The sequence below is a fragment of the Scleropages formosus genome, chromosome 20, assembly GCF_900964775.1.
Source record: "Scleropages formosus chromosome 20, fSclFor1.1, whole genome shotgun sequence".
NCBI lineage: Eukaryota > Metazoa > Chordata > Actinopteri > Osteoglossiformes > Osteoglossidae > Scleropages > Scleropages formosus.
In genome coordinates this window covers 9704826-9731257 of record NC_041825.1, presented here as the reverse complement: position 1 = coordinate 9731257, position 26432 = coordinate 9704826, and the positions used below count along the sequence as shown (strand labels likewise).

Sequence of the window (26432 nt, the reverse complement as noted above, 5' to 3'; positions counted from 1 at the left end):
TATATAGAGACAGCAGGAAGGTTAGAACTGATGGCATCAAATCAAAAGATTGAGATTCAAATACCTGTTCCTTCCATACATTTAGCTGATGCTTTCTTCCAAAGTGACTTATGATGGTAAGGTACTTTACAATTATTTACCCCTTTATAGAGCTGGGTCATTTTTACTAGAGAAATGCAGGGAAGTACCTTGCTCAATGGGACTGTGGTGAGAAGTGGGTTTGATCCTACAACTTTTGGGCCCAAAGGCAGCAACTTGAACCACGACACTACCCTACCCACTGCACCTTCTGTGGTATCGTTGAGCAAAGTACTTACCCTGAATTGAAACAATAAGAATGCACTGCTGCAGAAATGGGTAAATCATGGTAAGTAGCTTAGCGTAGAAAGCGAACATCAGTGCCGTAGTGGCCAGTGGAAGGTTTTCACTAACTGTTCTGAAACTGAAGCAGAATCCCCTCTTCTCATGCAGTGTCTCTTCCCCTGTCTGTGTCACAAAGAAATCTTAACCTCTGTTTAAAACTTGCAGTGATAAAATACATAGAACTCCCTTGAAAGGCAATATCATGACTAATGACTTTGGGATCTGATTTACTTTTCTTCATCACAAATCATGTTTTGCCAATAGCTCAGCAGAGTGGGGTGATGAGTTACACATCATAACAGTAATTACGAGATTTTTCTCATTAACCGTATTATAATAATAGGCTTTATTTTAAATAATGAATTTAAAAGCAGCTTCTGAAAATGTTTTACAGCAAACATAGTAAAGCAATTTACAGTGGTTCCTCATCTATTGCAGGGGCATAGGCTATAAGGCACAGCGCGCGCACACACATACAACAAGGGCCAATTTATAGTCACCAATTCCTCCGAAACACATCTGTGGATTGTGGGAGGAAACCAGAGCACAGGGCTGTAAACACTAATAGAACAGGGAAGCTCCACAGAGTCTGGTTCAAACCCCTGTTGGAAATAACAGAGCAGGATTTGCTAAGGACCTCCTGCTCCACCATGCCACATGGGAGAAACAGACTAACAACAAAATACGGAGGAAACAATTGTAAGCTAAATTATGACAGGAAAGGGGAATATAAGAAGCAGCATGTACAGTAAATGCACTACGTGTCAGTGGTGTTGAACGTGTGAGACTGGAAACATGATCGGAGCAGTTCTGATAGTCCAGACTTGGTTTTCAATTAGATTTTTTTGTGTTAAAAAGGCAGGAATTTCGCATGTTCAGTGGAAAAAAAATAACAGCTGAAACGTTGGTGGCTCAGGAATGCATTACCTATTTTAGCCCACTTATTTTCACAGTAATGAAGAGTTCTTTTTATGAGAATTCCCTTTACGAGCAGACCTTTGGAAAGGAATTGCGCTCATTAAGAGGAGCCTGTACTGCTAAAACCATAGATCAGAACACAGACTGGTAAGAGAATCCTGATCAAATGCAGCAAATGTATTGACAACATTTTCACAAATTCCTTCCACCTTCCCAGTGGAAAATTTATTGTTTATTTCCATCATACGTTTAAGAGGGAACAATACTTCCAATATATATATTTAATATTTAAAATGACATTGAAAATCTGAAACCTTTTAAAATCTGATACTAAGAAATTGATCTAAGAAGTTCAGTCCTCAAAATACTGACTGGATAATATATCACCTTTGGTAATGAGTAATACTACGTTTTTGAAAGACTGCCGTTTTAACCATGGACAAGAAACAGGGTTGAGGTATATAACTACTTATATATTTTTTTTGGAATGAATATTTAACGTCAGCCTGACTTAACGGACCACAGAAAATCTTTTTCAAGTCCACACATTTTTATATTTTATGTGACAAAACACTTTGAAAATGGAATATTCATTTGATGTTTCAGGCTGTGGCTCTTTCGTTTGCCGCAGAAGAACATCGGAAAGTACAGATGTCTTCTGATCTGGACCTTGTAACTCTTTAAATTACACAGCAAGAACAGCTATAAGAGAAAATGTCAGCATTTGTGACTGCACATTTTTTCCTTTCAGTTGTTTTTGAGAAGTTCAGTCCAGCTTTCTAGTGTTAGGAGCATGCAGTCCCCCTGTAATGGTACACAGAGACGTCTCCACTGAGGTGCCCGGTCAGGAGGGTGCGAGGGCCTGCCCAACGCACAATATGGCACTGCTCTGCAGCCCTGAGGGCCAGCTGGGCAACAAGGCTACTGTCCTTAAGATCCCAAACAGTCACCGCCCCAGACTGAAAGGCCGCCACCACAGATGAACCCCAGGCATCACCTTCCAAAAACCTGAGGAGGAAACACAAAGGGAAGCATCAGTTCTTAAGGGGGCACTTACTGTACCCACAGTGGCTGGCAGAGGGCACCATTGAGCTTTACCTTCCCGAGTGCTGCGCTGGTTGAGAGAGACTCTTAACCAGGATGTGCCTGCCAGTGACTGGGTTTACTGCGATCAGAGAAAAGAGTGGCCCGTCCTCCTGGCTGAGGAGCTTATGCTGGAGCAGGACAAACAACACACCCTGGAAGAAAGACAGAGAGTGAAGCCACAGAGTGAATCACCTGGGAGCAGCTGCAAATATTTACTGAGTGACATTCTGTTCCTACTCACACCCAGTGTGTATCCTCTTAGGCACACGGTCCCTGGGAAGCTCTCAGCCAGAGCACATGTCTGCAGCAGGTGTCCGGTCCTCGTGTTCCTGAAATCAGAGCCGGAAACAGTAAGTCAGGCAAGTGTGACACATCTTTGCAAAACAAACTGTAGCTTTTACGTTCTGACAAACTGGAACAGACTGATAGTTACAATAACAAAAGTAGCTACGTAATACATATCAACCAAAAGTACCAATTTACTCTACCACTGATTATTTGCTAAAGCAGTTAAGGTATTTGCCTTGCTGAAGGGTGGAAACAACCTCTCCTGAAATCTTGAGGTTATGAATCTATGTCCTTAACCATTACAGTAACTCTTGCCACAATATTTAAAGATCTAAAACCTTCCCTCACCAGATAACAAGGTGGCTGGAGTCTGTCAATCCTATAAGAGCATCTCCCTGTCCTTCTACAAGAGCCAGAGCCTGCACACAGTGCCTGGGAGAGATCAGGGACACCGAGTGCTCCAGCCTGCAAGGAGTCAGGCCACACAGAGCATAGAAACAACCCAACAACATGATCACAACAGCAATGCAATATTCAAAAAAAAAACATATAAAAGCATCTGTTCATTTTACTGTGTTGTACCTTCCATCTCCTGTCAGGCGGGAAACATTCACACTCTGCGTACAACCAGAAGTGGTGCAACTGGCCAGCCTGCTGTCAGACACCCCCAGCACTGCCTGCACCTCGCCAGAACACAGCACCAACTGAGAAAAGGGGCCTTCGGCACTGACGAATGACAGAACCCTGAGAAAACACATTCAAAACTATAAGTGACAGAGCACTGTAGATTATCACTTAGTAAGTTAAGTTCTGAACGGTTCCAGGTCAAATCATGACAGTCAGTGTGGAACGATATACTGAGGCCCCAGAGCTTCCCCCGGTGTTCGAGTTGTACCTGGCTTCTCTGATCTCCGGTTGACCAAAAACAACACACGCTAGACTCGGGGCATCTGGCACAGGGAGCAAAGCATTCACTGGATGCTGAGACAAGGAAACAAACTATGAACACTTTAGCAAACCTTGAGAACAAGTACATGAGAAGGACAGTATGTGGCAGTAGGTGTAAACTAGAAGGGATGCAGTCCATCTTAGGTGAAGTACAAATCTAGCCTCAGAGATCAGATGGTACCTCTGTAAAGGTCCACGTGTGCAGCAGGCTCCAGTGCTGAGAAGAGCTCTCTTGCCACAGAGAGATTTTCCACTCCCCTGCTGTGATGACACGCCACCCTTTCTCCACAGGCACAGCACACACGTCCACCAGAGACTGGCTTGCAGGGGCCTATGGGAACAAATTCTGCCTCAATCAAACTGAACACATCAGAAACAAGAGAGCAATAAATGCTGCTGGTTGCCACTTGGGACTGTCTGAACCACAGAGCCATATCAACGTACAGAAGAAGCGAGACTTGCCTTCAGACTGTTCTCAAGCTGTAGGATCTCAGCAGGATTCTCTGCTGGTACCTCAGGGGACCGCTCAGCATGCATCTCCAATGGTATCACAGCGAAGTCCTGACATGGTGAGGACTGTCTGCGAGGAGGCATCATCTCGGTCCCCGGTGGACATGTCGAGTCTGTAAAGTAACAGTCCAGGTCTCTCTCCCCACCGTCTGGTCCACTAGCAAAGTGGCAGTCCGGAGAAGCAATACTATCCTCAACAAAAGTCTCATCTTTTTGTGGTTCAATGCTGGGTACATTCAGACCACAAGCAGTTTCACTGTTCTTCTCTAGAGAGCCGGGGGGGTTCTCCTCAGCATCAGCAAAGTTTTTCACTGATGTGTGAGGTGGGGAAACGAAGGCAGTCAGGTTGTGTTTTACAGAGTCAATATTCTCCTGAATTTGGGAGAAATTAAGTAATGGAAGTGATGTAGGCTCTGACCTTGGAGATTGACAGAGTTGACCTCTCTCTCCCACCTTTTCTTGCAGCCGGCATGGGGTTGCACTGCAGCCCTGGGCAGGTACTTTGATGAGAGGATGCTCTGAATGTGATGAAAATGTTGGAGAAGGTAGCTGACAATTAAGACCGTCAAAGATGGAAGCAGAAAGTGAGTCTGAAGGTTCCAGTGAAGTGTGTAAATTGCCTTTTGTTATTGATAGATACCCCTCTGTAGATGATATGGACATGTTAAATTCTGTCTCTTCCAACTCAACAGATGTGGCTTTGTGGAATTCATCTTGGATTTTCATGAATGATGTATGGCAAGGAACGGAGGGTGACAAGTCTCCAACTGGCTTCTCTGTGACAGCAATCTGCGTTTTTGTACCATGTGCAGCTGACGGCGTTGTTGACTGGGGGAGTTGACTTGGCGCTTTAGGAGAGGCAGAAGGGGAGCAGTTCTGCAATGGGAGGCTCGGATGAAGAGGGAAAGCAGGGGTTACTCCCAAAGAGGGAAAAGTAGGACTTCCCCAAAGGGGCAGAGTTGAGTCATCATTTTTTTGACATGGCAAAGTTGGAACTGGGCTGAAATTGAGCACATGAGGAGATGTTGCCATCGTAGCCACAACTGAATGTCTCCTTCTTGGACTGGATTCTGCTCCCATGTCCATTAGTGCACGGTCTGTAGTCTCCCTGATGTTCCCTCCATCTATTTCCATACCCTGGGAGTGCATTCTGTCCTCAACAAGACCCAGCTCACTTGAATTTGGGTTCGGTGGCACTCTGGGAGAAGAGTTCGTTGCTGACTCTGCTTTACTTGCTTTTTCCTGAGAGAGGCTGTAGGTGTCATTTCCTCCATCTGGAAGCACAGCCTTCCAGTTGTCCATGGCTGCTGTCTGTCTCACATGTGTGGTCTTGTTTACCAAGCTAGCATCATTAAGAAGACCAGTTGTTTCCTTAGTGGATGTCACAGGAACAAATGGCTGACAGTCTGTGGAAGACAGGCTCCTGACTGCCTCCTGAGAGCTTTTCAAGTCTAAAGTTGCCCTTGATGCCCTCCAACGGGTGATATATGAGGATCGATGAGGTTCAAAGGCTTCTAAACCCATTGTGGCTGAGGACCGGAGTTTGTCCAGTTTAAGCCTCCCAAACTCATCATCGGGAAGGTGGAAGTCTTTGATGTCAAGCAGCGAAAGAAGGGAACTGAGCCCAAAGTCCCTTCTTTTGACAGTGAAGACCTGTGAGAACAAGAGTGTATGCCCTGAAGGCTGGAGAAAGAGGGATTCACAAGTGTTTGACCTTGTAGAGGAGCAGTTTCCAGCTGAAAGAGAAACACAAACACAGTTAAACGAAACAAATATAATTATGTGGTTGTGCTTTGACAATTAAGTCTTTGTCACTTGAATGCACCTTTGTATACCACAAATCATTCCTTTTTGGAAAAAGCTACAGAAAGATGGAGAAACAAAGTATTAATTATCAGTGTTACATAAGAAATCAGCTTCAGAAAATGAACCAAGTGCAGAAAACTGGACCCTACCTTGAAGCTCATCTTTTTTACCACCCTGTGAGTTGCTGTTGCTGCAATGGACAACAGTACAACTTTTGATCATCTCTTTATCTGAGCAAAAGATTGGGTACAGTTCCTTCTCAGGGGTCACAGCAAAGGATTCTGTGTTAGAGAGTGGACTAGCATCAGCCTTCAAAGGTTCTGATGCTACAGAGTCAACGCTGGGGGAAGACTGAACATAAAGGCCCCTCCCTTGTCTCTGACCTCTGCCTCTGCCTCTCCCCCTCCCTCTTCCTCTGCCTCTCCCTCTTCGTCTTGTAGTAGAAGACCACTCAGTCTGGGAGCTCTTAGGCTTGGGAGGTGCATGGCTTTCATCACTTTTGGTGAGAAGCATTTGGGACAGCGAGGCAGTGTCTGAGCTTTGGCTTCTGCGGGACAGGCTACCACCTGGCCTGTTCCGTTGTCCCTTCCCCCTCCTCCCATTACTCAGCTGGCTCTGAATAACAGCCTCCAGGTCCACTCGACTTTGGGCAGCTGCCATCCTCCTGGTGGTCCTGATGTAGTACTCCACTGGGAAGAGAAGCCCTTCAACCACAGTACAGGAACTCAGGCAACCTGCTTCTGTGGAATCGGAACATGGTTGAGGAAGGCTTCCATTCTGTGCTTGAGTCTCCTTACCAAAGCCATCCCCCTCTGGTGAGACACAATCATCTAATGGGCCCAAATTTCCTCCTGCCAGCCTGGATAGAGATAATGTGGGCTGTTGTTCTGAGCTGCTCTTAATAATATCTGGCCTTTCAGAGAGCAGTGGAGGCTCTACTACTTGCAGATCTGCAAAGGAGTTACACCTCCCTTTGCCATGGTTGTCTACCAGTTCCTTATCTGTGGAGGGTGATGCGGTAGATGATTTGTCCAGTGCAATTACCAGGCTCTTGTCTTCTTTCCCCAGGCTAGTATCAGAACAGACTTCTTTTGTGTTACAGGTGAGGCCCTCAGCCTGACACACCCCAGGACTAACCTGGAATGCTGAAGAGGCAACTCTCCCCACTTCCCACTGCCCAACTGGGTCCTGTCCATTGTCACTCCTTTGGGAATCTGTCCTTTCCCTCTGCTCCCATCGTTGCCAGCTCCTCCGTGATCGCAGACGGTGGGCAGAATGGCGCCTCTGACCCTCACTAGGAACCGGGTTTCCACTCTGGCCTGTGAGGCTACCAGACAGAGTGTTGTCACAGAGCCAGCTGGGGCTAGAAATGCTCCTAGAAAGCCCATTGCTGGTACCAGAGCTCAGGATACCAGAAGGCAGACTAAACCGGACAGCAGTGCCTTTATGACAAACTTCAGAGTCACTCTGGTTAGTTGAATTTAAAGTTTGGTCCTCAGATGAACCTAAAAACAAGAAGTCAAGAAAAATTATTGATCATCCCTGCTTATTACATCATAACTGCATCCACCTCATCAACACAGCTAATTCCCATTTACAACAACGGAGAAGGGAAAAACTTACTGGAAGAAAAGAAAGTAGTCTGTTCCTCTTGTTGCAGGGAATTACGTGCTGCAATCTTGCTCCTTACATGTTTCCGCACAACCTCAGCTCGCTCTGCATGCTGCACGACACCAAGACAAGAGCAGCCGCGGTCACAATGTGTTCTCTCCGTGGCAACGACTGGATATTTACATTTACATTCCACAGACTGTTCTGCCTCTTCCAGGTAAACTATGTGTGGTAACAGTACTATTTATTTATATCACTCGGTATGATATCATAACATTCCATGCCAAACCTACCTTCAGTCGTTTAACAGTTCTGTTGTACTTTCTTTGTAATAAAACGAGCCTTGCCCTCAACTGCAAATCAAAAACAACTGAATGTGAATTCATGAAGTGACATGACAAGGTACTGCAAAGAAATTATGACATTTACATTTATTAACTTAGCTGATGCTTTTATCCAGAGCGACTTACAATGTGAAGTCTTTTCTTTTTTTAAACAAATATTTACACATCAATACAGCTGGGTAATTTTACTGGAGCAATCCAGAGTAAGTACCATGCTCAAGGGTACTACATCCACAGGTAAGATTTGAACCTGCAAGCTTTGGGTCTAAAGAGTAGCTCTAACCAGTGTACTACCAGCTGTCCCCAAATCCCCAGCACACTATTTATCCATTTATTCCGCTGGCTGGGTATTTTTTACTGGAGTAATACAGCAAGTACCTTTTTCAAGGGTACTGGAACAGGTGGGGGATTTGAACTTACAACCAGAATTGGAAGGTAGCAGCTCTAACCACTACGCTCCCCTTCCCATGAATGCAAGAAGTATATAATTCAGAGGTTTTTACACTTTAAATAACGACAGAGAACAAGTTCTTGCCCAGAGAGAATATACTGTGGCACAGAGCACCGTGGAATCAGAGGCGAAAAACGCACAGGGAGCGTTCATAACGAATATTTTATTAGAACATCAACATACAGTGAAATAATGTTCTGGGTCCAAAACCCCCATTTCCTCCAGAATCTCAACTTGCTTAACGAATCTACGCAACACAGTCACCCCATTATTTTCCCCGTAAACTGCCCTAGTGGTTGAACGCTTTAGTTACATTTTACCCACAATGCAACACTGAACAATAAACAGTTCCCGCTCACCACAGTAACGCGGGTCGTTACAAAACACAGAAAAGGGCGACTCACCGTCTCTTTGTCATCGGAATGTAAGGCTCTCTTCAGGCTTTCCTCCATGTTCCAGTGAACCTGCAGGCTGCTGTGAGCGAAAGACGACCCGAGATTGTTACTGCACTTACTTACAAGTTACAGTCTCACAGCCGACTCCGTCCTGCACACTTAAGTGACTTAGTTTCAGACTGCGCGACGTTCGTTCCGACGTGAGGAAAAGTACAAGTTATTATATACTCATTACCTCAGTCAGTTACCACAGTCCAGCCTGAGGGAGACACAACAACACCGCCGGCCGCGCACACAGACTGTTTATAAGAAATTATGAAGCACTTGATAGTGAAGTCGCTGCAGTTATACTAAGAATACATTACCAAACAATTAAAGCTGTTTATAAAAAAAAAACCATCTGAGAAACGTTATCTGTAAAAAAAAAAAAAAAAAAAAAAAAAAAAAACATGAACTCATCTCACTTACTTACATTTCCAACCTGAACGTTTCCTCGTTTTCAATCTCTCACCGTTTTCCCGCAAGTTTTCGGAGTAAGGCAAAAGTAATCAAAGCAAAGCAGAAATTGTTACATCGCTCTTATTTCTTGAGTATAAAGCACCGCTTCATGGATTCCATAATAACCTATAGGTTACATTTGGAACCCGAAAAGCAACGATTTATTCAGGTGACGAAGAATCCTGGCAATTTGGTGACTAAGGAGATTTGGTGTTCGACTAGTTTAGCCTGGATATGCCGGCGATCTGTTTCCCCACAGGAAGCGGAAGTACTTGACTGGTGTTCTATTGTGACAGCGGCAGAGTGAAGAAAAACCATAAAGCTACTCATCTTTCAAGCTGTGATATCACGACGTATTTAATAAAATACATTTGTTTGCGCCATGGAATTGTGTGAGATATTATATAATAAAGCTGAATACATCGAAACGGTATGTAGGGATAAATTTGCAGGAATTTGTCCTGCATGACACAGAGTGATACTCAGCGACTGACTGTGACTCTGTTGTGCCAGCAGCATGATATAATGGATTAAAGAAACAAGTTGTGCTTAATCTCTTCTCTGTATCGAAAGACCTTCTACTGGTGATGAATGCACTGTTATTTGCTCTTATTTAGGCATCATGATAAATTTATAACTAACTGTACTGTAGTATGCTGATTGTTTACCGTAAACAAAACTTTACGACACCTAACGGAAACTGTCTGTCTGTAGCTCCTCTAGTAGATTGGCGTGATTTGTGTTGTGTACCAATTTGATACATTTGCTATATATAATAATGTAAGATATGTAAATGTTTTTTCAGTTTTCTTATTTCTTTTTTCCCAGGCGTCAGGTAATAAGGTGAGCAGGCAGTCGGTACTGTGTGGAAGCCAGAATATCGTCCTTAATGGCAAAGTGAGTGATTAAATCTTCCAGTTTGTGAATACAAATAGGAAGGTGCACGTGTTTTCTCAATATGGGGTCAGCTCTTTAAGTACATTTATTATGGTGCAGCTGGTAGCATAGTGGTTAGAGTTGCTACATGTGAACCCAAAAGTTGTTGGTTTAAATCCCACTTCCAGCTGTAGTACCCTTAAGCAAGGTATTTATCCTTAATTGCTCTAGTAAGTGGCTTCAGAGAAAAGCATCTGCTAAATGAATTAATGTATGTAGTAAAGTTGCCCTTTAGTTATTTTTCATCAATGTAAAAGTTTGTCCTCTGAAGTATTTTTTTGTGTTGGTTCCTCCTTGCCTGGTCAGTGATGTGCGATGAGTATCGATAATGTTCGGTGTCATGATTATCGTGTTGATTTTGCTCCAGACCATTGTGATGAACGACTGCATCATCCGAGGAGACCTTGCCAACGTGCGGGTGGGCAGGCAGTGTGTCATCAAGAGCCGCAGTGTCATCCGACCTCCTTTCAAAAAATTCAGCAAAGGGTCAGTTTTTCCTTCTTTTGTCACATTTACATCTGCGCCTTTTCATATACTACATTTTTAGGATTCTTAGCCAGGGAACAGTTTTTTTTTATTCAATGCAAGTTGAAAAGTTACCACATAAATTTGTTTACTCTTGCATTACAGTCCCTTTTAATATCCTGTCACTTTTTCTTTTTCCATTTTTCATTGGATTTTATCAGATACTATATTCACTTTTATGTGCAAGTACATGTAAGAGCAGTTTTTCCACAGCCTATAAAGGTCATTTGTTCCTGAAAAACACACTGTAAGGTGAATTCCCACCCATCAAAGATCATTAGTAGTTGGTGAATATTTTTTTATACTTTTTATACTTCCCTGAGCCTCAAAAGTGACACCTGTTTATGCTAAAACATCACCAAATCCAATTAAAATGGAAACTGTTAAATAGTTAGTCAATTAGTAATCGTAACAACACATAACAAGGAGGTTTCCTTTCCTTAATTGCTCCATAATACTGTATAGCTGTCTACCTGGACTCCTTCGGCTCTTTACTAGTTATTATGTACTGTACACTTACTACTGATATGCATATATATGTTAACATATTTCTTAAATGTTTAATGTAGGGAACGGAAGAGTAATGACAAAGAACTTTATGAATTCATTTAGATCGTTTTTATTCTTACCAAACAAGCTGAAAATGTTTGTACAGTTCAAATGGGGCAGTGGTTACTGAGATTATAATTAATGAAACTAGCAAACAGTAAGTAATTAAGGTTGAGAACTTAATGCAGCGCTTGCCACACTATAACTGTGAAGAAGGTCACGTGGTGGTCCTGGTCTTACACTGCTCAGCTGTTAGGAGACACAAGAAATTTAAGTTCTGTCCTCGTAAATCCGAACAAATGCCTTGCAGTCCAAGTTAAGGATGTTAAACCTCTAGTTTTTGTAACCTGAATAGGTGTGCCTTCGGTCTGACTATATTCCTCCAGTTATTTGATTAATTTGGTAACATACTGTAATGTGCTGTAATGTTTTCATATTAATTAATATCAATTCCTATACCCATTGTGCAATATTTTAAAAAGTTCTGTGAAGAAATATCTAGATAATTAACATTTGGAGTCGAAACAGCTAGCAATTATTTTTTTGTTTTTGTTAGTTAAGAATCAGAATCAGAACGAGCTTTATTGCCAAGTATGTTCACACATACAAGGAATTTGTCTTGGTGACAGAAACTTCCACAGCACAGACAGAATGACAGTGACAAGACACAGATGAGAAGATAGAATATGTGAATAAAGGATAAAAAAAATATAAAAAAAATAAAGTACACAATATACAAAGAATAGTCACTAGACTTTATATGTATATAAAGTATGTTCTATACAAATGCAAGGGAATGTGAGTAAGACATATGATGTGATAAATAGATACAGTTATAAATAGTGTTGTGTATTGCACTGGTTTACTCTCTAGGGGGGATTTAGCTGTTCATGAGGTAGATGGCCTGAGAAAAGAAACTTCTCTTGTGCCTGGCTGTCCTGGTGCTCAGTGCTTTGTAGCGCCAGCCAGATGGCAAAGGTTCGAAGAGGAAGTGGCCTGGATGTGAGGGGTCTAGAATGATTTTGCTAGATCTTTTACTGACTCTGGGCGAGTGCAGTTCTTGGAGAGCTGGGGGGGGTGTGCTGATGATTCTTCCAGCAGTCCGAACTATCTGCTGTAATCTTCTGATGTCTGATTTCGTAGCTGAGCCAAACCAGACAGTTATAGAAGTGCAGAGGACAGACTCGATGACTGCAGAGTAGAATTGCATCAGTAGCTCCTGTGGTAGGTTGAACTTCCTCAGCTGGTGAATGAAGGAAGTACAACCTCTGCTGGGCCTTCTTCACAATGGAGATAAGTTAAGGTAGATACAGTATAATTTTTACCAAAATATAAATATTAGATGCAGCGAATGTTGTTAGTACCACTTGGTGCAAATGATACAAATGTTAGAAAGTAAAATATCAAAATGTATAATTAAAGTAGGAGCTAAATGTTGTTTTGTTCTACTGAATCCATTTCCTAAATTCCACATTACTAACGCGTATAACTCCAATAGTAGAATTTGGTATTTTTATTACAATGAAAACATCTGTGTGCAGACTTTTTCTTGTCTAAAAACAAATCTTGGCATCTAAAAATACTCAGCTGTGAATAAAAAAACAGGAAAAAGATTCATTCATCATAATCATTGGCATCCATCAGTCTAGAAAGACCATGGAATTGCGCCTTGGTTTTGTCCACTTCACGGTGGTTTGCGCCGGCCATGACTGTGAAGGCCCAAACGAGAATGACAATCCTTGCCGCAGTTGCAACAGATGTGCTGGGTGCTGTTCATATGTTCCACTTGAAGCCTGACCTTCCTGCGTCTTCGCCTCTCCTCAGCCTGTAGTCGCAGCTTTTGTTCGCCACGTCCCAGACCTTGATGAAGTTCCCGCCTCCAGCTGCAACGATCAGTTACCAGCTCCTCCCAGCCGTTCACATTAATGTCAAGCTCTCTCAAATCCTTTTTGCACACATCCTTGAAGCACAAATGAGGCCGTCCGGTTGGTTGTACACCAAAGGCCAGTTCCCCATACAGGATGTCTTTCGGGATCCTTCCATCATCCATCCGACGAACGTGCCCTAGCCACCGTAGCCTGCGTTGCCTGAGGATGGTCTGCATGCTTGGCAATCCAGCCTGATTAAGGACGTCACTGTTAGTAACTTTGTCCTTCCACGAGATCTGGAGGATGCGTCTGAGACAACGCAGGTGGAATGTGTTCAATCTTTTCTCCTGGTGGGCATACAAAGTCCATGTTTCACTTCCGTAGAGCAGAACTCCAAGAACGCAAGCGCAGTAAACTTTGATCTTAGTACGCCTGGAGAGCATGCCATTCATCCACACTCTCCTGCTGAGACTGGACAGAGTCATGACGGCTTTTCCTATTCTTTTATTGAGCTCAGGCTCCAGTGACATGGTATCTGTGATGGTCGACCCGAGGTAATTGAATGCGTGAACGACCTCAAGAGTGTAGTTGCCGATGGAGATTGATGGAGGTTGAGGGGTACTTTGTCCCATAACATTGGTTTTCTCCAAGCTTATTTTGAGACCAAAGGCCTCAACTGTGCGAGAGAAGCAATCCATTTGCCACTGAAGCTCTTCCTGTGTGTGTGACACCAGAGCAGCGTCATCAGCAAACAGCATATCACGGATGAAAACCTTTCGTACCTTCGACCGGGCCTTAAGCCTTGCGAGGTTAAACAGGTTCCCATCACTTCGGGTATGTAGGTAAACCCCCTCTGTGGAATTTCCGAAGGCTTGCTTCAGCAGCACTGCGAAGAAGATCCCAAAAAGAGTTGGAGCGAGCACGCATCCCTGCTTGACACCACTTTTGATGCTAAAAGCGTCAGACGTTGATCCATTAAAACGGACTGTGCCCTGCATATCAGCATGGAAGGATTGAATCAGCTTAAGTAGCTTAGGCGGACAGCCGATTTTGCCGAGAACCCGGAAAAGCCCACTTCTGCTGACGGTATCAAACGCCTTGGTCAGATCAATGAAAGCGACGTACAAGGGTTTCCTTTGCTCTCTACACTTTTCCTGCAGCTGCCTCAAGGAGAAGATCATATCAACGGTTGATCGTCCGGCACGGAAGCCGCATTGTCATTCCGGGTAGATCCGTTCTGCAATTTTTTGAAGCCTTCTGAGGACAACTTGAGCAAAGAGTTTCCCAGTAACACTGAGGAGTGAGATGCCACGGTAGTTGTTACAATCACTTCGGTCTCCCTTGTTCTTGTAGAGAGTTACAATCGTGGCATTTCGCATATCCTGTGGAACCACACCTTCTTCCCAGCACTGACACAGTAACTCATGGAGAGGTTGCAGAAGAGTATCTCTAGCACACTTGATGACTTCTGGTGGTATGCCATCCTGTCCTGGAGCTTTACCAGCAACTAGGTGGTTGATGGCGTTCTTGAGTTCCTCCACCGTGGGCAGGTCATCTAGCTCACTCATGAGTGGCAACTGTTCAATGGCTTCAAGAGCGGTGTCTGACACTGTGCTCTCGAGGTCATACAGTTCGGAGAAATATTCCAGCCAGCGCTCCATCTGTTTGGTTTTGTCGGTTATAATATCACCTGACTTGGACTTCAGAGGAGCTGTCTTATTCTGCCTGGGACCAATAGCTTGCTTGATGCCATCATACATCTCCCGGAGATGACCGAAGCTGGCATGGATCTGAATCTTGTTACACAAGTTGAGCCAGTAGTCGTTCGCACACCGCCTGGCTGTTCGCTGAACTTCTGCTCTGGCTGCTCTCAGCGCTCGCTTGGTGTTCTCGCAGGGTGAACGTTTGTGTTCCAGAAAGGCGGCACGTTTCTTCTCAACGGCTGGAATCATCACGTCAAAGTACTCCTCAAACCAATCGTTCACTTTCCTAGACTTCCTCCTGAAAACTGCCAAGGCCGTGTCACGAATAGTGTCCCTTAGGTGATCCCACTTCGAGGTGACGCTTTCTGTAACGCATCTGGTGGGTAGCGTTTTCTCAAGGCAGTCACGGAATATCTTTGCCGTCTCTACATGCAGTGCCTTGTTTCCATCGATGCGGGGCTTCCCATAGGGTTTCGAATGATGTAACTGCTTGGGCATCAGCTTAACTTTTGAACACACAAGCGAGTGATCCGTATCGCAGTCAGCGCTCTGGAAGCTGCGTGTAAAGAAGACATTGTTCAAGTTTGCACGCCTAGTGATCACCAAGTCCAGTTGGTGCCAGTGCTTCGAGCGTGGATGTCTCCAGGAAACCCTGTGCTGTGGTTTTGTGTTGAAGAAGGTGTTAGTAATGCACAGGTTGTGATATGTGCAGAGTTCCAGCAGGCGCTGTCCGTTTTCATTCATTTTTCCCACACCGAAATAGCCTAAGCATGAGGGCCAAGAATCCCGATTAGCTCCTACTCTTGCATTAAAATCACCCAGAAGGTATACTTGCTCATTTGCAGGTATGCGTTCCAGGACGGCATGGAGATCGTCGTAAAACCGGTCTTTTGTTTCGGGCGAAGCACCGAGGGTTGGTGCATAGGTGCTAACTAGGTGAGCACAGCCGGCACAGGTTTGTAGCTTGATGCAAAGTATTCGTTCTGATCCACCCGGACATAGTTCCACCAGTTGCAAGAGACCGTTTCTGATAGCGAAACCCACCCCGTGTTCTCTTGGTTCACCGTCTGATTTTCCTTGCCAGAGAAATGTGTAGTCAGCCTCCATAAGGGATCCTGACGCAGCTAGCCTTGTCTCCTGTAGTGCGGCAACGTCAACACGAACCCTCTTCAGTTCATTGTTGATTACGGCAGTCTTCCGTGTGTCACTCACATTTTGTAGATTATCAGTCAGGCCAGTTAGCATAGACCGTACATTCCAGCAGGCAAGCCTAAAGACCTCCCTGTTTTTCTTGGTTATCTTTTTGCCTGGTGCTTTAATTACAGTCCACTTGTCGGGTTGAAAGCCTTAAGCCCCACGCACCCAGTGAGGCAGGTGAACTGTGGCGGGACAGCACCTTATTGGCCGGGGGCTGCCCAGCTTGAGACGGGTGGTAGCTGTCCAGTGAGACGCGATGATCTCTCCCACCGTCGGAGACAATCCCTGGCGTTCATTCTCTACGCCAATCGAGTAAGAACTTATAACCAGTATCTATTGTCTCCCGTGTTGTTTCGTTGGAGTGACTTCTCCAAGGCGCAAACCTGGGCAATGATTTCGGGGGTCCTGAGATGCCCAATGATCAGAACCCCCCCCTCGGCCGAGTTGGCATGTTCCAAAGGAGAGCAATGCAATACATTTGATGCCAGTCTGACTGCAGGAGCTGCCGGTAGGGTGTCAAGGACATCCATCCGCCTTCGGGGCTCCACTCCGGATTTTCTGTCTGGGTTTACTCCCATAGCATTACTGAGACCGCCTTCTTGACCGTTGGACCTTTCGTGGGTCTCATCCGCTCAGTCCGCCGAAATCCATCTTCACATGCTTGGGTGAAGATCCCCTAACTCACCGAGGGTTTGAGGCCCATCGGCTACCCTCACCTGGTTTAGCCGGCCTGTCGAAGCCGTTGCCCGGGGTGTGGCCGCTGTCGCATGCAAACAGCTTACGGGGAGCCACAGGTGAGAGTCGAGCAACAGATGGGGACCAAAGGTAGACGAACCGCCCTGAAGAGGGTGCGACATGTTCGTCCACCTGAGGTGCTACCCCTCCCTTGAGGAAAAAGATTAACATTTACCTATTAGACCTTTTCCCCAGGTTTTTTGCTAGATGGAAATTTACTTGGCAGGTGGGCACTGTGACCCTCACAAAGATGAGTGGCTTTGAAGATGGATGGATGGAAATTTACAGACAACTCAAAATTTGATGTTGAAACCTGATGTAACCACTAGAGGAGACAAGTGAGCTGTGTCTCAAAAGTTTACTGATGAAAAATGGTGACTTCTGCTTCTATCTGCCAGTTACCTGGTAATGAATTTATACGCTTTTCATTTTACAGTGTCAATAATATTAAGCCTATTAATATTTTTGGAATGGTGGCACAGCAGGTGGAGTTGATGACTCAGAGCTCCCGGGTTAAACGTGAGCAAAAAATCATGAAGAAAATGAACTGTTTGGCTATTACTGTTTTAATGAGTTTTTAAATTTTGCCTTACCTGTATGTTTTATAGTTGATTAAAAATGTATGACACTCATTCAGGTCCATCTTTACAGCTGATTTTTGTGATTCAGGGAGGATTTATCCTTGGAACATGTTTAATAATTATTTCCTTAAGTTGCATAACTGTTATAAAGAATCACATAAATATTCTCAGATGATTTTTTTAAAATATGAAAATAAAATACATTATATGTTGTGGCCTGTTTTAGCCTGATTTTTCCAAGATAAATGTGTATGTGTTAATAAGAATTAATAATGGTGATGTAGTGGGGTAACACTGGTGTTTCAGTGCTTGGGATGGCTACTCTGGTATTGGTTTGAATCTAGCTCGGGGTGTGTTTGATGCCCTGTGCTTCTAGGATAGGCTCCTGCCCACCACAACCCTGCATTAGGTCAAGTTGTACATAAAGATGGATAAAGAGAAAATTAACGCTGCTTTGGATTTATTCATAATAGTGACATGGTGTTATGAGTTTGAAGCATCATGCCATAATTTTGTGCGAGGCCGTTGAAGGTTAAATCAGGTTTAACTTTGTTTCTTGCCCTTTGCTATTCCACAGCAGGCTGATTTGATGTTTGTCTGTAAGGACAGTGAAGGATGTTCCACTGCTATAGAGTCATGTAACTAATCCTTCAGGATTAGGAAAAGGTGGCCAGGAGAGAAGGTCAGAGTATTTATTCTCATTGTGTGTTCCACAAGATTGCTTTTGATATGGAAAGTCAGACCAGAAGATGAGAAAAGCAAAACAAGAGGCCATTAATTTCATCCAAGGTGCATTTAATGCTAATGTCAAACTGAGAGGTCATTGAGCCTGCTGCCTTGTGCACATTTTTTTCACCTTTCAGGATGGCACAAATGGAAATGAGCCAAAGGAGAAACAAGGTGACATTTAGATAGGCAGTTATAGTAATGGTAATTTAAGGGAAAGCAAGGTGTCATATTCCATTTTGACCCCTGCTCACTATGTCGTATTAACATGAGTCATATGAACATGAGTGCTGTGTCCTGAGTGCCCCCAAAGGGAGGATGAGACATTGCTCAACACGTGTCGCATAACTCCTCCTTTATTACAGTATAGAGTTGCAAGGGTCTGTCTTCTTGCTCTGTCCGTTTTTTTTTTTTTTTTTTTGGAAATATATTTGACTTGGCGGGACAAGTTCAGACTTCTTTGTTGGTAGTGGCACATTGTGTGTCCTTTCGCTAAATGTTTGTCTAAGGCTTAATGAGAGCACCATGTGCTTAAAAATTCAAGTCCCGCAAGTGTACTGAAATGAGAGCACACCTTTGTATAATGACTAACAATTCAGTTTGTATTTTAATGGTTACTCATACCTGTCTGTATGAACTCTGAATATAGCAGGATGCACTTTAAAGAGCACAATTGCAAAGAAAGTTGATGAATTTGAAACAGAGTCGTTCTTCATGGTCTAAATGAATTCATTAAATGTAGTGATCATAAATATAGCATTAAGTTTGCTCCCATGTCATTGTGTGGTAGAAAACCCAGGTTACCTGGTTTAAGTGTCTATTTTAGACTTTTCTGCTGCCAGACAGTTTGATTTGCATTTTACATTTTTCTGTTTAAAGCACAGCTCTCTGTCCTCTTCTTCATTTATTTATTTTTTTTCATTAGACATGAGACATTGAATAACTCTCAACTGCTTATTTCTTCACAGGCTGTGTGCCTTTCATCAGACACTAATGAACAAAAGAGATCTTTCAGTTTAATTACAGATGTGCAAGAAGAGTCAGTTCCCAGTTAGTGAAATGCTCTCCTTCACCTGCAGTCTGTTTGATTCTCACCTACGAGGTTGTTGAGGCCTGTTATTCATTCTTTGTGCAAATTCCATAATTCTTCTGAGGCTCAGGTAGCCCTTGTCTTTCTTGTATGAGCTCCTAGAAGACAGATGTTGTCCACTAAACTGCTGAGATATGTTTGCACTCAATTTTGTTTTTCTATGTTTACAACATCTGTAACTTGCTCTACTCTGTGTGAAGTATTTCTATACAAACCATTGCTGAGCTTCATATTTTCAGGCCTGTGGTTTGCTATATATCTAAGATAGTTATTCACACAGCTTACACATTATTTAAAAAAAAGTCATATTAGACACCACAGTAAGATTGCTCAAGGTGAACATTTGCTATTGCAAATTTAAACTGCAGTGTTTTTTTTTCTTAAGAGTTATGAAAGTAAAAGATTTGTAGCCCGATTATGGAGTCTAATTTACTACGTTTTTATATACAATATTAAACGGAATGGAATCCAAGTATCTGTTTATACTGATCTCAGTTCTTTTCACTGTTTTAAATGTACAATGTTCTCTGTAGCTGTGTATCTGTGTGTTTCACCAATATTGTCAGGACTGTAAAAATAGTGAACAAATAAGTGTAAAGGGAATATGGGCAGGTGTCTCAGTTGTTTCCTTTGTATAGTTGTGTTAAAAATTACACTTTTATGATAGATTTTGTAAATAACATATACCTAATAATGTTTACATGAAGCTTACGGTTAATGCATTATGCTTATCAAGATGGAAATATGGCCAAGAAATATGAGTGGCCCAGCAGTTATATTGTATACCACATTTTTGGAGCTTTTCCTCATAGTTTGAAGAGAGTTAATTGATGGTGTTCATAGCTTCTTGGGGAGCAACAAAAAGTGCACTCCTCTGTACAGTGTTCCTTCACTAAAGGCTGTGGTGTGGCTCTCAGCCTTGTGTTTGTGTTGTGTGTCCCTTCTGCAGGGTGGCCTTCTTCCCTCTGCACATTGGAGACCACGTGTTCATCGAGGAGGACTGCGTGGTGAACGCTGCACAGATCGGCTCCTATGTCCACATAGGCAAGAACTGTGTCATTGTGAGTTGCAGTCGTCACCCTTAATGGCTTTTAAAAAGTCTTGCGCTATAAGAAGTGATGTAAGCTATTTTTGTACCTCTTCCATATTTGCTGTATTCATTGTTCCGTCAGTTTTACCATCAGTAACATAATAGCTCTGATGAAGTTGCTTAAAAAATAACTGGAAAATGGAGTTAGGTGTAGAGCACATAAAGTACAGTCATCATCTCCTACTAAAGACTCATAAACAAAATTACACTGGGAGAGAACTGCAAAACCTAGCAAAAACATATTCTGTTCCAAATAAATGATAAAGCATATAAAAATAGAGAATATGTAGCTTGTAACACTTCGTAGTTCTGTTTTTTGCACTTCGTAACATCCAGCTTGTAGTGTTATAGCCTTTATTTCTGTAGTTATTAATCTCGTTGCATCCAAATAGGGTAATGACAAGTGTTAAAGCAGAAATGATTGCGTGTATATGTACGTGTGTGTACAAAATATAAGTAACATTCTTCCATTCATCTCTCAAAATCATGTTTTCTTAGTTTAAAATGTCAGTTATCGTTCATGTCTTAATAATCATGACATTGATGAATCCTTAAAAAGTCTAAAAATCTAAAATTAATTTCTTTAATTTTGAGACAAAGCTGAAAACTACTGTACTTGCAGTTTTCATTTTAAGAATATTTAGGTACTGGAATGCATACAAAACTCTCACTTTTGCTCTCCTCTTTCAGCACTGGTCCATAGTTCCACACTTTAATATTATAAATGGAGTTGTAGTTGAAGTACAGTGGAATATTACTGGAAGTCAACTTGGATGAACAGGATAGAGAGTTTGCAGTGCAATTTCAAGGGGTTAACAGAAGAACCTGTAAGTCCAGGCCACTGTCTGGGGCTGTTCTACCTTTACCAGTCACAGACACTGCAAAAGTGGTACAATTGGAGCTGTGCTCAGCCTGCCCGCTCTCTCACACACTGACCACAGGCCTCCCCGAGCTGCCATTATCTGCCCGGCGTGTGTTTGCCCAAGTTTTCAGCACACTAAAGTGGCATTGTTTTCGCATGTTTGCTCGTGGGTAAAACGCGACGCGGCTGAGAAAGCGAGGGAGCTCTCCTGCATTAGATGTGCTACGTTCTTATCGTATGGCCTGCCTCTGTTTCGGCTGCTCTCTCGATAAGCTTAGGATGGCGTACGGTTGATTGCAGCTTATGCAGAACAGCAAAAGGTCATGGAGCAAATAAATTAGTTTAATATTATATTAGTGTTAAAATAGTTTGGTATTGTACATAATATATTTAAATTCATGAAATTTTGGAATGTTGGCTGTAATTTTCCCTTGCAAATCTATTCAAAAACTTGAACTGCTTTTGTTGCACGTGTCAGGGTTTTTTTGTGCAATGTGGATGACTTACTAACCTAATTTGGGAAGGGGCAGCAGTTATTGTTGTGGTTAGAGCCTTCGCCTTGCAGGCTTTAACGTCCCTTGGTCAAATCTCAGTCCTGTTGTGCTAACCTTGATGTAAGTCATTTCGGAGGACAGCACCAGACAATTAAAGAAATATTATTAAATATTAAAGGTATAAAGGTATAAAATTTGCTCCTTTCCAAAGTAACTTACAATGTTAAACTGCTTACAATGATGTACCCACTTATACAGCTGGGCAGTTTTACTAGAGCAATTTAGGGTAAGTACCTTGCTCAAGGGTAGTACAGCTGGAGGTGGGCCCAGGTTTGATTTCCACCTGCTGTATTAGCCTTGAGCAAGGTCCTTACTATGAGTTGCTCCAGTAAAAAAATACCTTGCTGTATATATGGGCAAGTCATTGTAATTTGCTTTAAAGAAAAGTGTCAACTTAATAAATAGATGTATTTATTCAGCAGGGCAAAGGGCAAAGCTTCACTTTCGTTATACCGTTTTGCAGCAGAAACAGCTCATGGTACACTTATACATTGTGGAGTCAACGTATTGCATTTTTCTCATTTCACTGGTGCTTTAGAAAGAGGACAGTCTATAGAAGTGTTATTTATGGGGAGTTTATAACACTTATAGCTGCTTTATATTTTATAACAATTTAATCAGTTTATAACCATTTCCACTTTTCATTAACCTTTGGTCAACCAGAATGAAAGTAAAGCATTTTAACAATATTTACATCATCCAGAACGTGGTTTTTAGCTGTGCTAAACCAACGAAGATCTACTGTAGCTGTGTGGGGGTTGTATGATGGCATTAAGTAATGTCAGTATCCTAGATAACAATGCCTCCCAGGCCATTAAATAATGTAATATTAGGTAGTAAAACAATGACACCTTATCTTCCTTGTGACAGATGGAAGATTTCTTTCACAGGAAAAGTATGATATAATTATTCTGAATTGATGGCTGTCTATCACTATAATTAAAGAGTAACCATAGCCATATGTTTTATTTTGATAAGTGGCATCCGTATCGTTGAATTAAATGCTCGTGCTTTGTTTATTAGGTAAATTTTGCTGTTTAGAGGGTAAGGTGGAGTAAGTTTACCTGCTGCTTAAATATATATTTAGTTGTACACACAGATGGCATGAGCCAGAGTGTCTGCTGGGTTTGTGATGGGCTCTGTTCCAGTGACACTGAGGAACATCTGTTTTCAGTGAGCCATAAGTGAAGAGTAGGTCAGCAGAACAAACTCTCGCTGGCAGAAAAAAAAAGCACAGGCTTTGCTGCAGACTTCACTGCATACGCATTGTGCTGTGGTCCTGCAAGATGGGTCTCCGCTTCAGCTTTTAGAGGAACACCGGTGAAGGAGATTATTACGATGGAGAGCCAAATGGTGGCCATTAATGTTAATGTAAAATACAAAACACAAAGAACTAAAACGGTGAGTGAAAAGTCACAAATCGTGTTTTGCACTTTGTTGCTGTGGTGATGCGAGATGCAGAGAAAATGCTGTGAGTCGAGGTACTTAGGGATTATCAATGCTCGTTCAAGAAATATGTCTCCCCGGTGCTTTTTTCAGGGTCGACGGTGTGTCCTGAAGGACTGCTGTAAGATTCTGGACAACACGGTGCTTCCTCCTGAGACAGTGGTGCCGCCTTTTACCGTGTTCTCTGGTTGTCCAGGTAAGGAGTGAGAAAAGCACATTAGCTCGTTTCCTTGACTTTAGCGATCATTCCATCTACAAAAGCTTTGTTCCCATTCTTACCCTTCCACACAAATATCCTGTGTTTGTGAGTGTTCAAATCTCACATGCACTGGATATTTCATAAGCCCTTTGTACTTTCAGTGACATTATGCAATAACAGCCTCGCATGAGGTTACAGTAACTGGGACTGATAAATGAGAACATGTTATCTGCGGTACCTTTAAAATGTCTGTAGTCTAGCTTGTGATGCACATCGAATACGTTATTTGTAAATGATGATTGCAGCTATGAGTTCTGCATAAAGATCATCAGTTTTTAATGTAGAGGGTTGTGGCTGTACCGTGCCTGTGTTTGTTCAGATCATCCCAAAGACGAGCTTCTTTCTCCTCCCTTGTTCCTCTGCATTAGGCCTCTTCATGGGAGAGCTGCCTGAGTGCACGCAGGAGCTCATGATTGACGTCACCAAAAGCTACTACCAGAAGTTTCTCCCGCTTAGCCAGATCTGAGAGTCATACCACCTGTGTTCTTTATTCAGACCAATCCAAGCTAAGTGCAACATTTCAGCATCACATCTTGGCTAGCGGTCTATCTACAGTTTCTCCTCTCTGTCCCTCCTAAGCACACATACTTCAGAAGTCTCTGTTTGTCTCCACAAGATTAAAAAAAAAAAAAAAATGAGCAGATTACAGATTATCACTGGCCCAAATGTCAGTCTGATTTCCTGATTCTTAGTTTAACTTCTGGAAATTGTCCAAGATCAGCTTCTAAAAAATAGCTAATATGGACTTTTATTATCCTGTTTTGGTCATGTATATCCTTTTTTGTAATTTAGTCGTAGCAGCATCCACAAGTTGTATTCTCGTACTGGATGTTCTTCTGCATTTCACAAAGAACGACATTGTTTTCTAGGGCCTTCTGTCTGCGTGTCTCCCGGTTTGCTCAGTTGATTAACGAGAGAAGTGGCTGTGTACGTGATTTCGGACAGCCAACGAGCTCCGGGTTCTGCCAGCTAAGCTCAATGCCTATTGTAAGGCACCCTTGACCCTCATCGCATGCTAAATGAAGGAGAAGTCCTAAACTTCTTTGCCTCACCGGTATCGTTTCCCTGCTTTGCATTTATTTAATGTATGTATTATTTATGGCTGTTTTCTACTATGTCTTATTAAAACAAACACTTACTCATGACCCATTTCCCCTAACACTTAATATGCAATTTGAGCTCTGGCAGGTGAACACTTGTTTCCTTTATGTACAGTTTTTCACCTTTCTTGTGCTTTTTACCAACACCTGGATCATGATGTGTGGTTGATAAGTGGCTTAGTTAATGTGTTGCTTTATAGTTATATAATAAATATAATTCACTTCTCACTTCAGGTTTCAAGAAGGTACCTTTTATGAAGGGAACTGACTAATAAGCAAAAAAAAAAATATATAGTTTAAAAATTTGAACTTTGTGTTTCTATATATGATATTTAATGTTGGTGTGGCTCATGCACATATCCTTTGTAAACACAGTGAGTACAAATTGGGTTTCAGTGAGTCTTGCATAAATTTGTATGACTATTTCACAACAAATATTTGAATGGTTCAGTGTCATTGTCTTTGTAATACCTTCATGTAACTATGTACCCTGTCATTTCTTTTTCTTGCCTATTAACACGATTCAGTGGAGATTCGTTTTTTATTTTCATTAATGGTTTAAATGAGAAAGTTAGTTTTATCTTGATGTAATGTAAAATGATAAGCATTCGGAACATGTTGTCTGCTCAGCCTGTCCTTTGCTCCTAGCTGTTTACTTCTAATGGCTCTTAGCACATGTTATGCAATTTTCAGCTCTTAATTTGTCCTCAGCCAAAAAATGGATCGCTTGACCTGCAGGTCTAGTCACTGTTGTTAGGAGACGAGGCTGGTGCTTGTGAAATGTACGCTTTTGACATTGTACTTTAGAAAAGACGAAAACACTTCACTGTAGTTGAGATATCACAAACATATGAACCAGCAGCCTATTGGGAGGAGGATCTGTTTGGCTCACGATGGGCTTCCTGAAGACACGCAAAAGTCGTTTGCGAAGTCATCCATCATCACATCTGTTCCTCAGCCCATAAAAAACTCCAATTACCCATGGAGAGAGAGACACTCAAAAAACATTTGCTTTGCATTACTGCTCAGTGCTTAGTAAATACATAAAAAATGGCAGAGTTTTGTGTCTTTGTCCACCAAGTATCTCATACGTAAGGAGCTCCTGTATGTTTTCCTGTGTACTGTCCCACTGCAGAGTTTCTGCACCAGTATCACTTACTCAATTTTTTTCAGTGTAAAATATATTTAAAAAAAAAACATTTAGTGCTATTTCACTTGCAAAGTACATGTATTATGTTCCTGGAATCAGGTAACAAATGGAATCTAAAGGTTAAAAAAATACTTTGACACTACAGCATCTCAGTTGACCTTTAATAGGAACTAAATACACATTAAAAATGCAATTCAGGGATGACGATGCCCTGGATAGAAAATAGTCACACAACACAGCTGACTGGGCATTTTATTCATCCATCCATCACTTTGTTTTCAGTAATCATTTGCGCAGTGCATGATCATGGTGTTCTAGAACCTATACTGGAGCCATAGGGCTTGAGACGGTCCACTGCAGCTCAGGACAAGACCAGTTCAACCGAACCATATCTTTGGATTCTGGGAGGAACCAGAGCACTTGAAGGAAACACATGCAAACGGGGGAAGAACATGTAAACTCTGCACACAATGAGCTGGAATGAAACCCATGTTTGAAGCCACAGCTCAGGAACAGTGAGGCATCAGCAGTACCTGCTGCGCCACTGTGCCACGCTCAACAAAAAATGCCAGTCTTTAAAATGTTGTCTTCCTCCCTAATTCTAACAAGAAGTACTTGTTAAAAGGGCCTCAAACAAACTAAAAACGTGGTGCAAACATGTTACTCATGGTAATTCAATAATAAAAGTTCCTGCCTCCTAATCTGTGGTCAGGAATTTTCCCTTGGGCAGGTAAGATGGCAGGGCCTCGGCTCTCACCCCTTTCCAACATTACCTTTTGTCGGCCCGCTGTGTACACGGTATGTGTGAGAAATTCTGTTACGCTGCTTGATGAAGGCTACACC

General features: G+C 42.5%; 2 protein-coding genes across 2 annotated transcripts; one reads left to right on the top strand and one right to left on the bottom strand.

Annotated features, from left to right (window-relative positions):
- Positions 1 to 1709: 1709 nt before the first annotated feature.
- Positions 1710 to 9237, bottom strand: palb2 (partner and localizer of BRCA2). The gene is made up of 13 exons (XM_018739115.2): positions 9193 to 9237; positions 8730 to 8799; positions 7824 to 7883; positions 7543 to 7642; positions 6069 to 7424; positions 4066 to 5849; positions 3785 to 3934; positions 3551 to 3636; positions 3238 to 3399; positions 3004 to 3120; positions 2609 to 2696; positions 2380 to 2519; positions 1710 to 2289 (listed from the first exon to the last, which is right to left on the bottom strand). Exons 2-13 carry the CDS (start codon positions 8775 to 8777, stop codon positions 2067 to 2069), a joined length of 4314 nt encoding a protein of 1437 aa, XP_018594631.2. The 5' UTR covers positions 8778 to 8799; positions 9193 to 9237; the 3' UTR covers positions 1710 to 2066.
- A 228-nt stretch (positions 9238 to 9465) lies between these two features.
- On the top strand, positions 9466 to 25531 carry dctn5 (dynactin 5). The gene is made up of 6 exons (XM_018738890.2): positions 9466 to 9648; positions 10047 to 10115; positions 10522 to 10640; positions 20078 to 20189; positions 23174 to 23276; positions 23708 to 25531. The coding sequence occupies exons 1-6, from the start codon at positions 9601 to 9603 to the stop codon at positions 23803 to 23805; spliced, it is 549 nt and encodes a 182-aa protein (XP_018594406.1). The 5' UTR covers positions 9466 to 9600; the 3' UTR covers positions 23806 to 25531.
- The last annotated feature ends 901 nt before the right edge of the window (positions 25532 to 26432 follow it).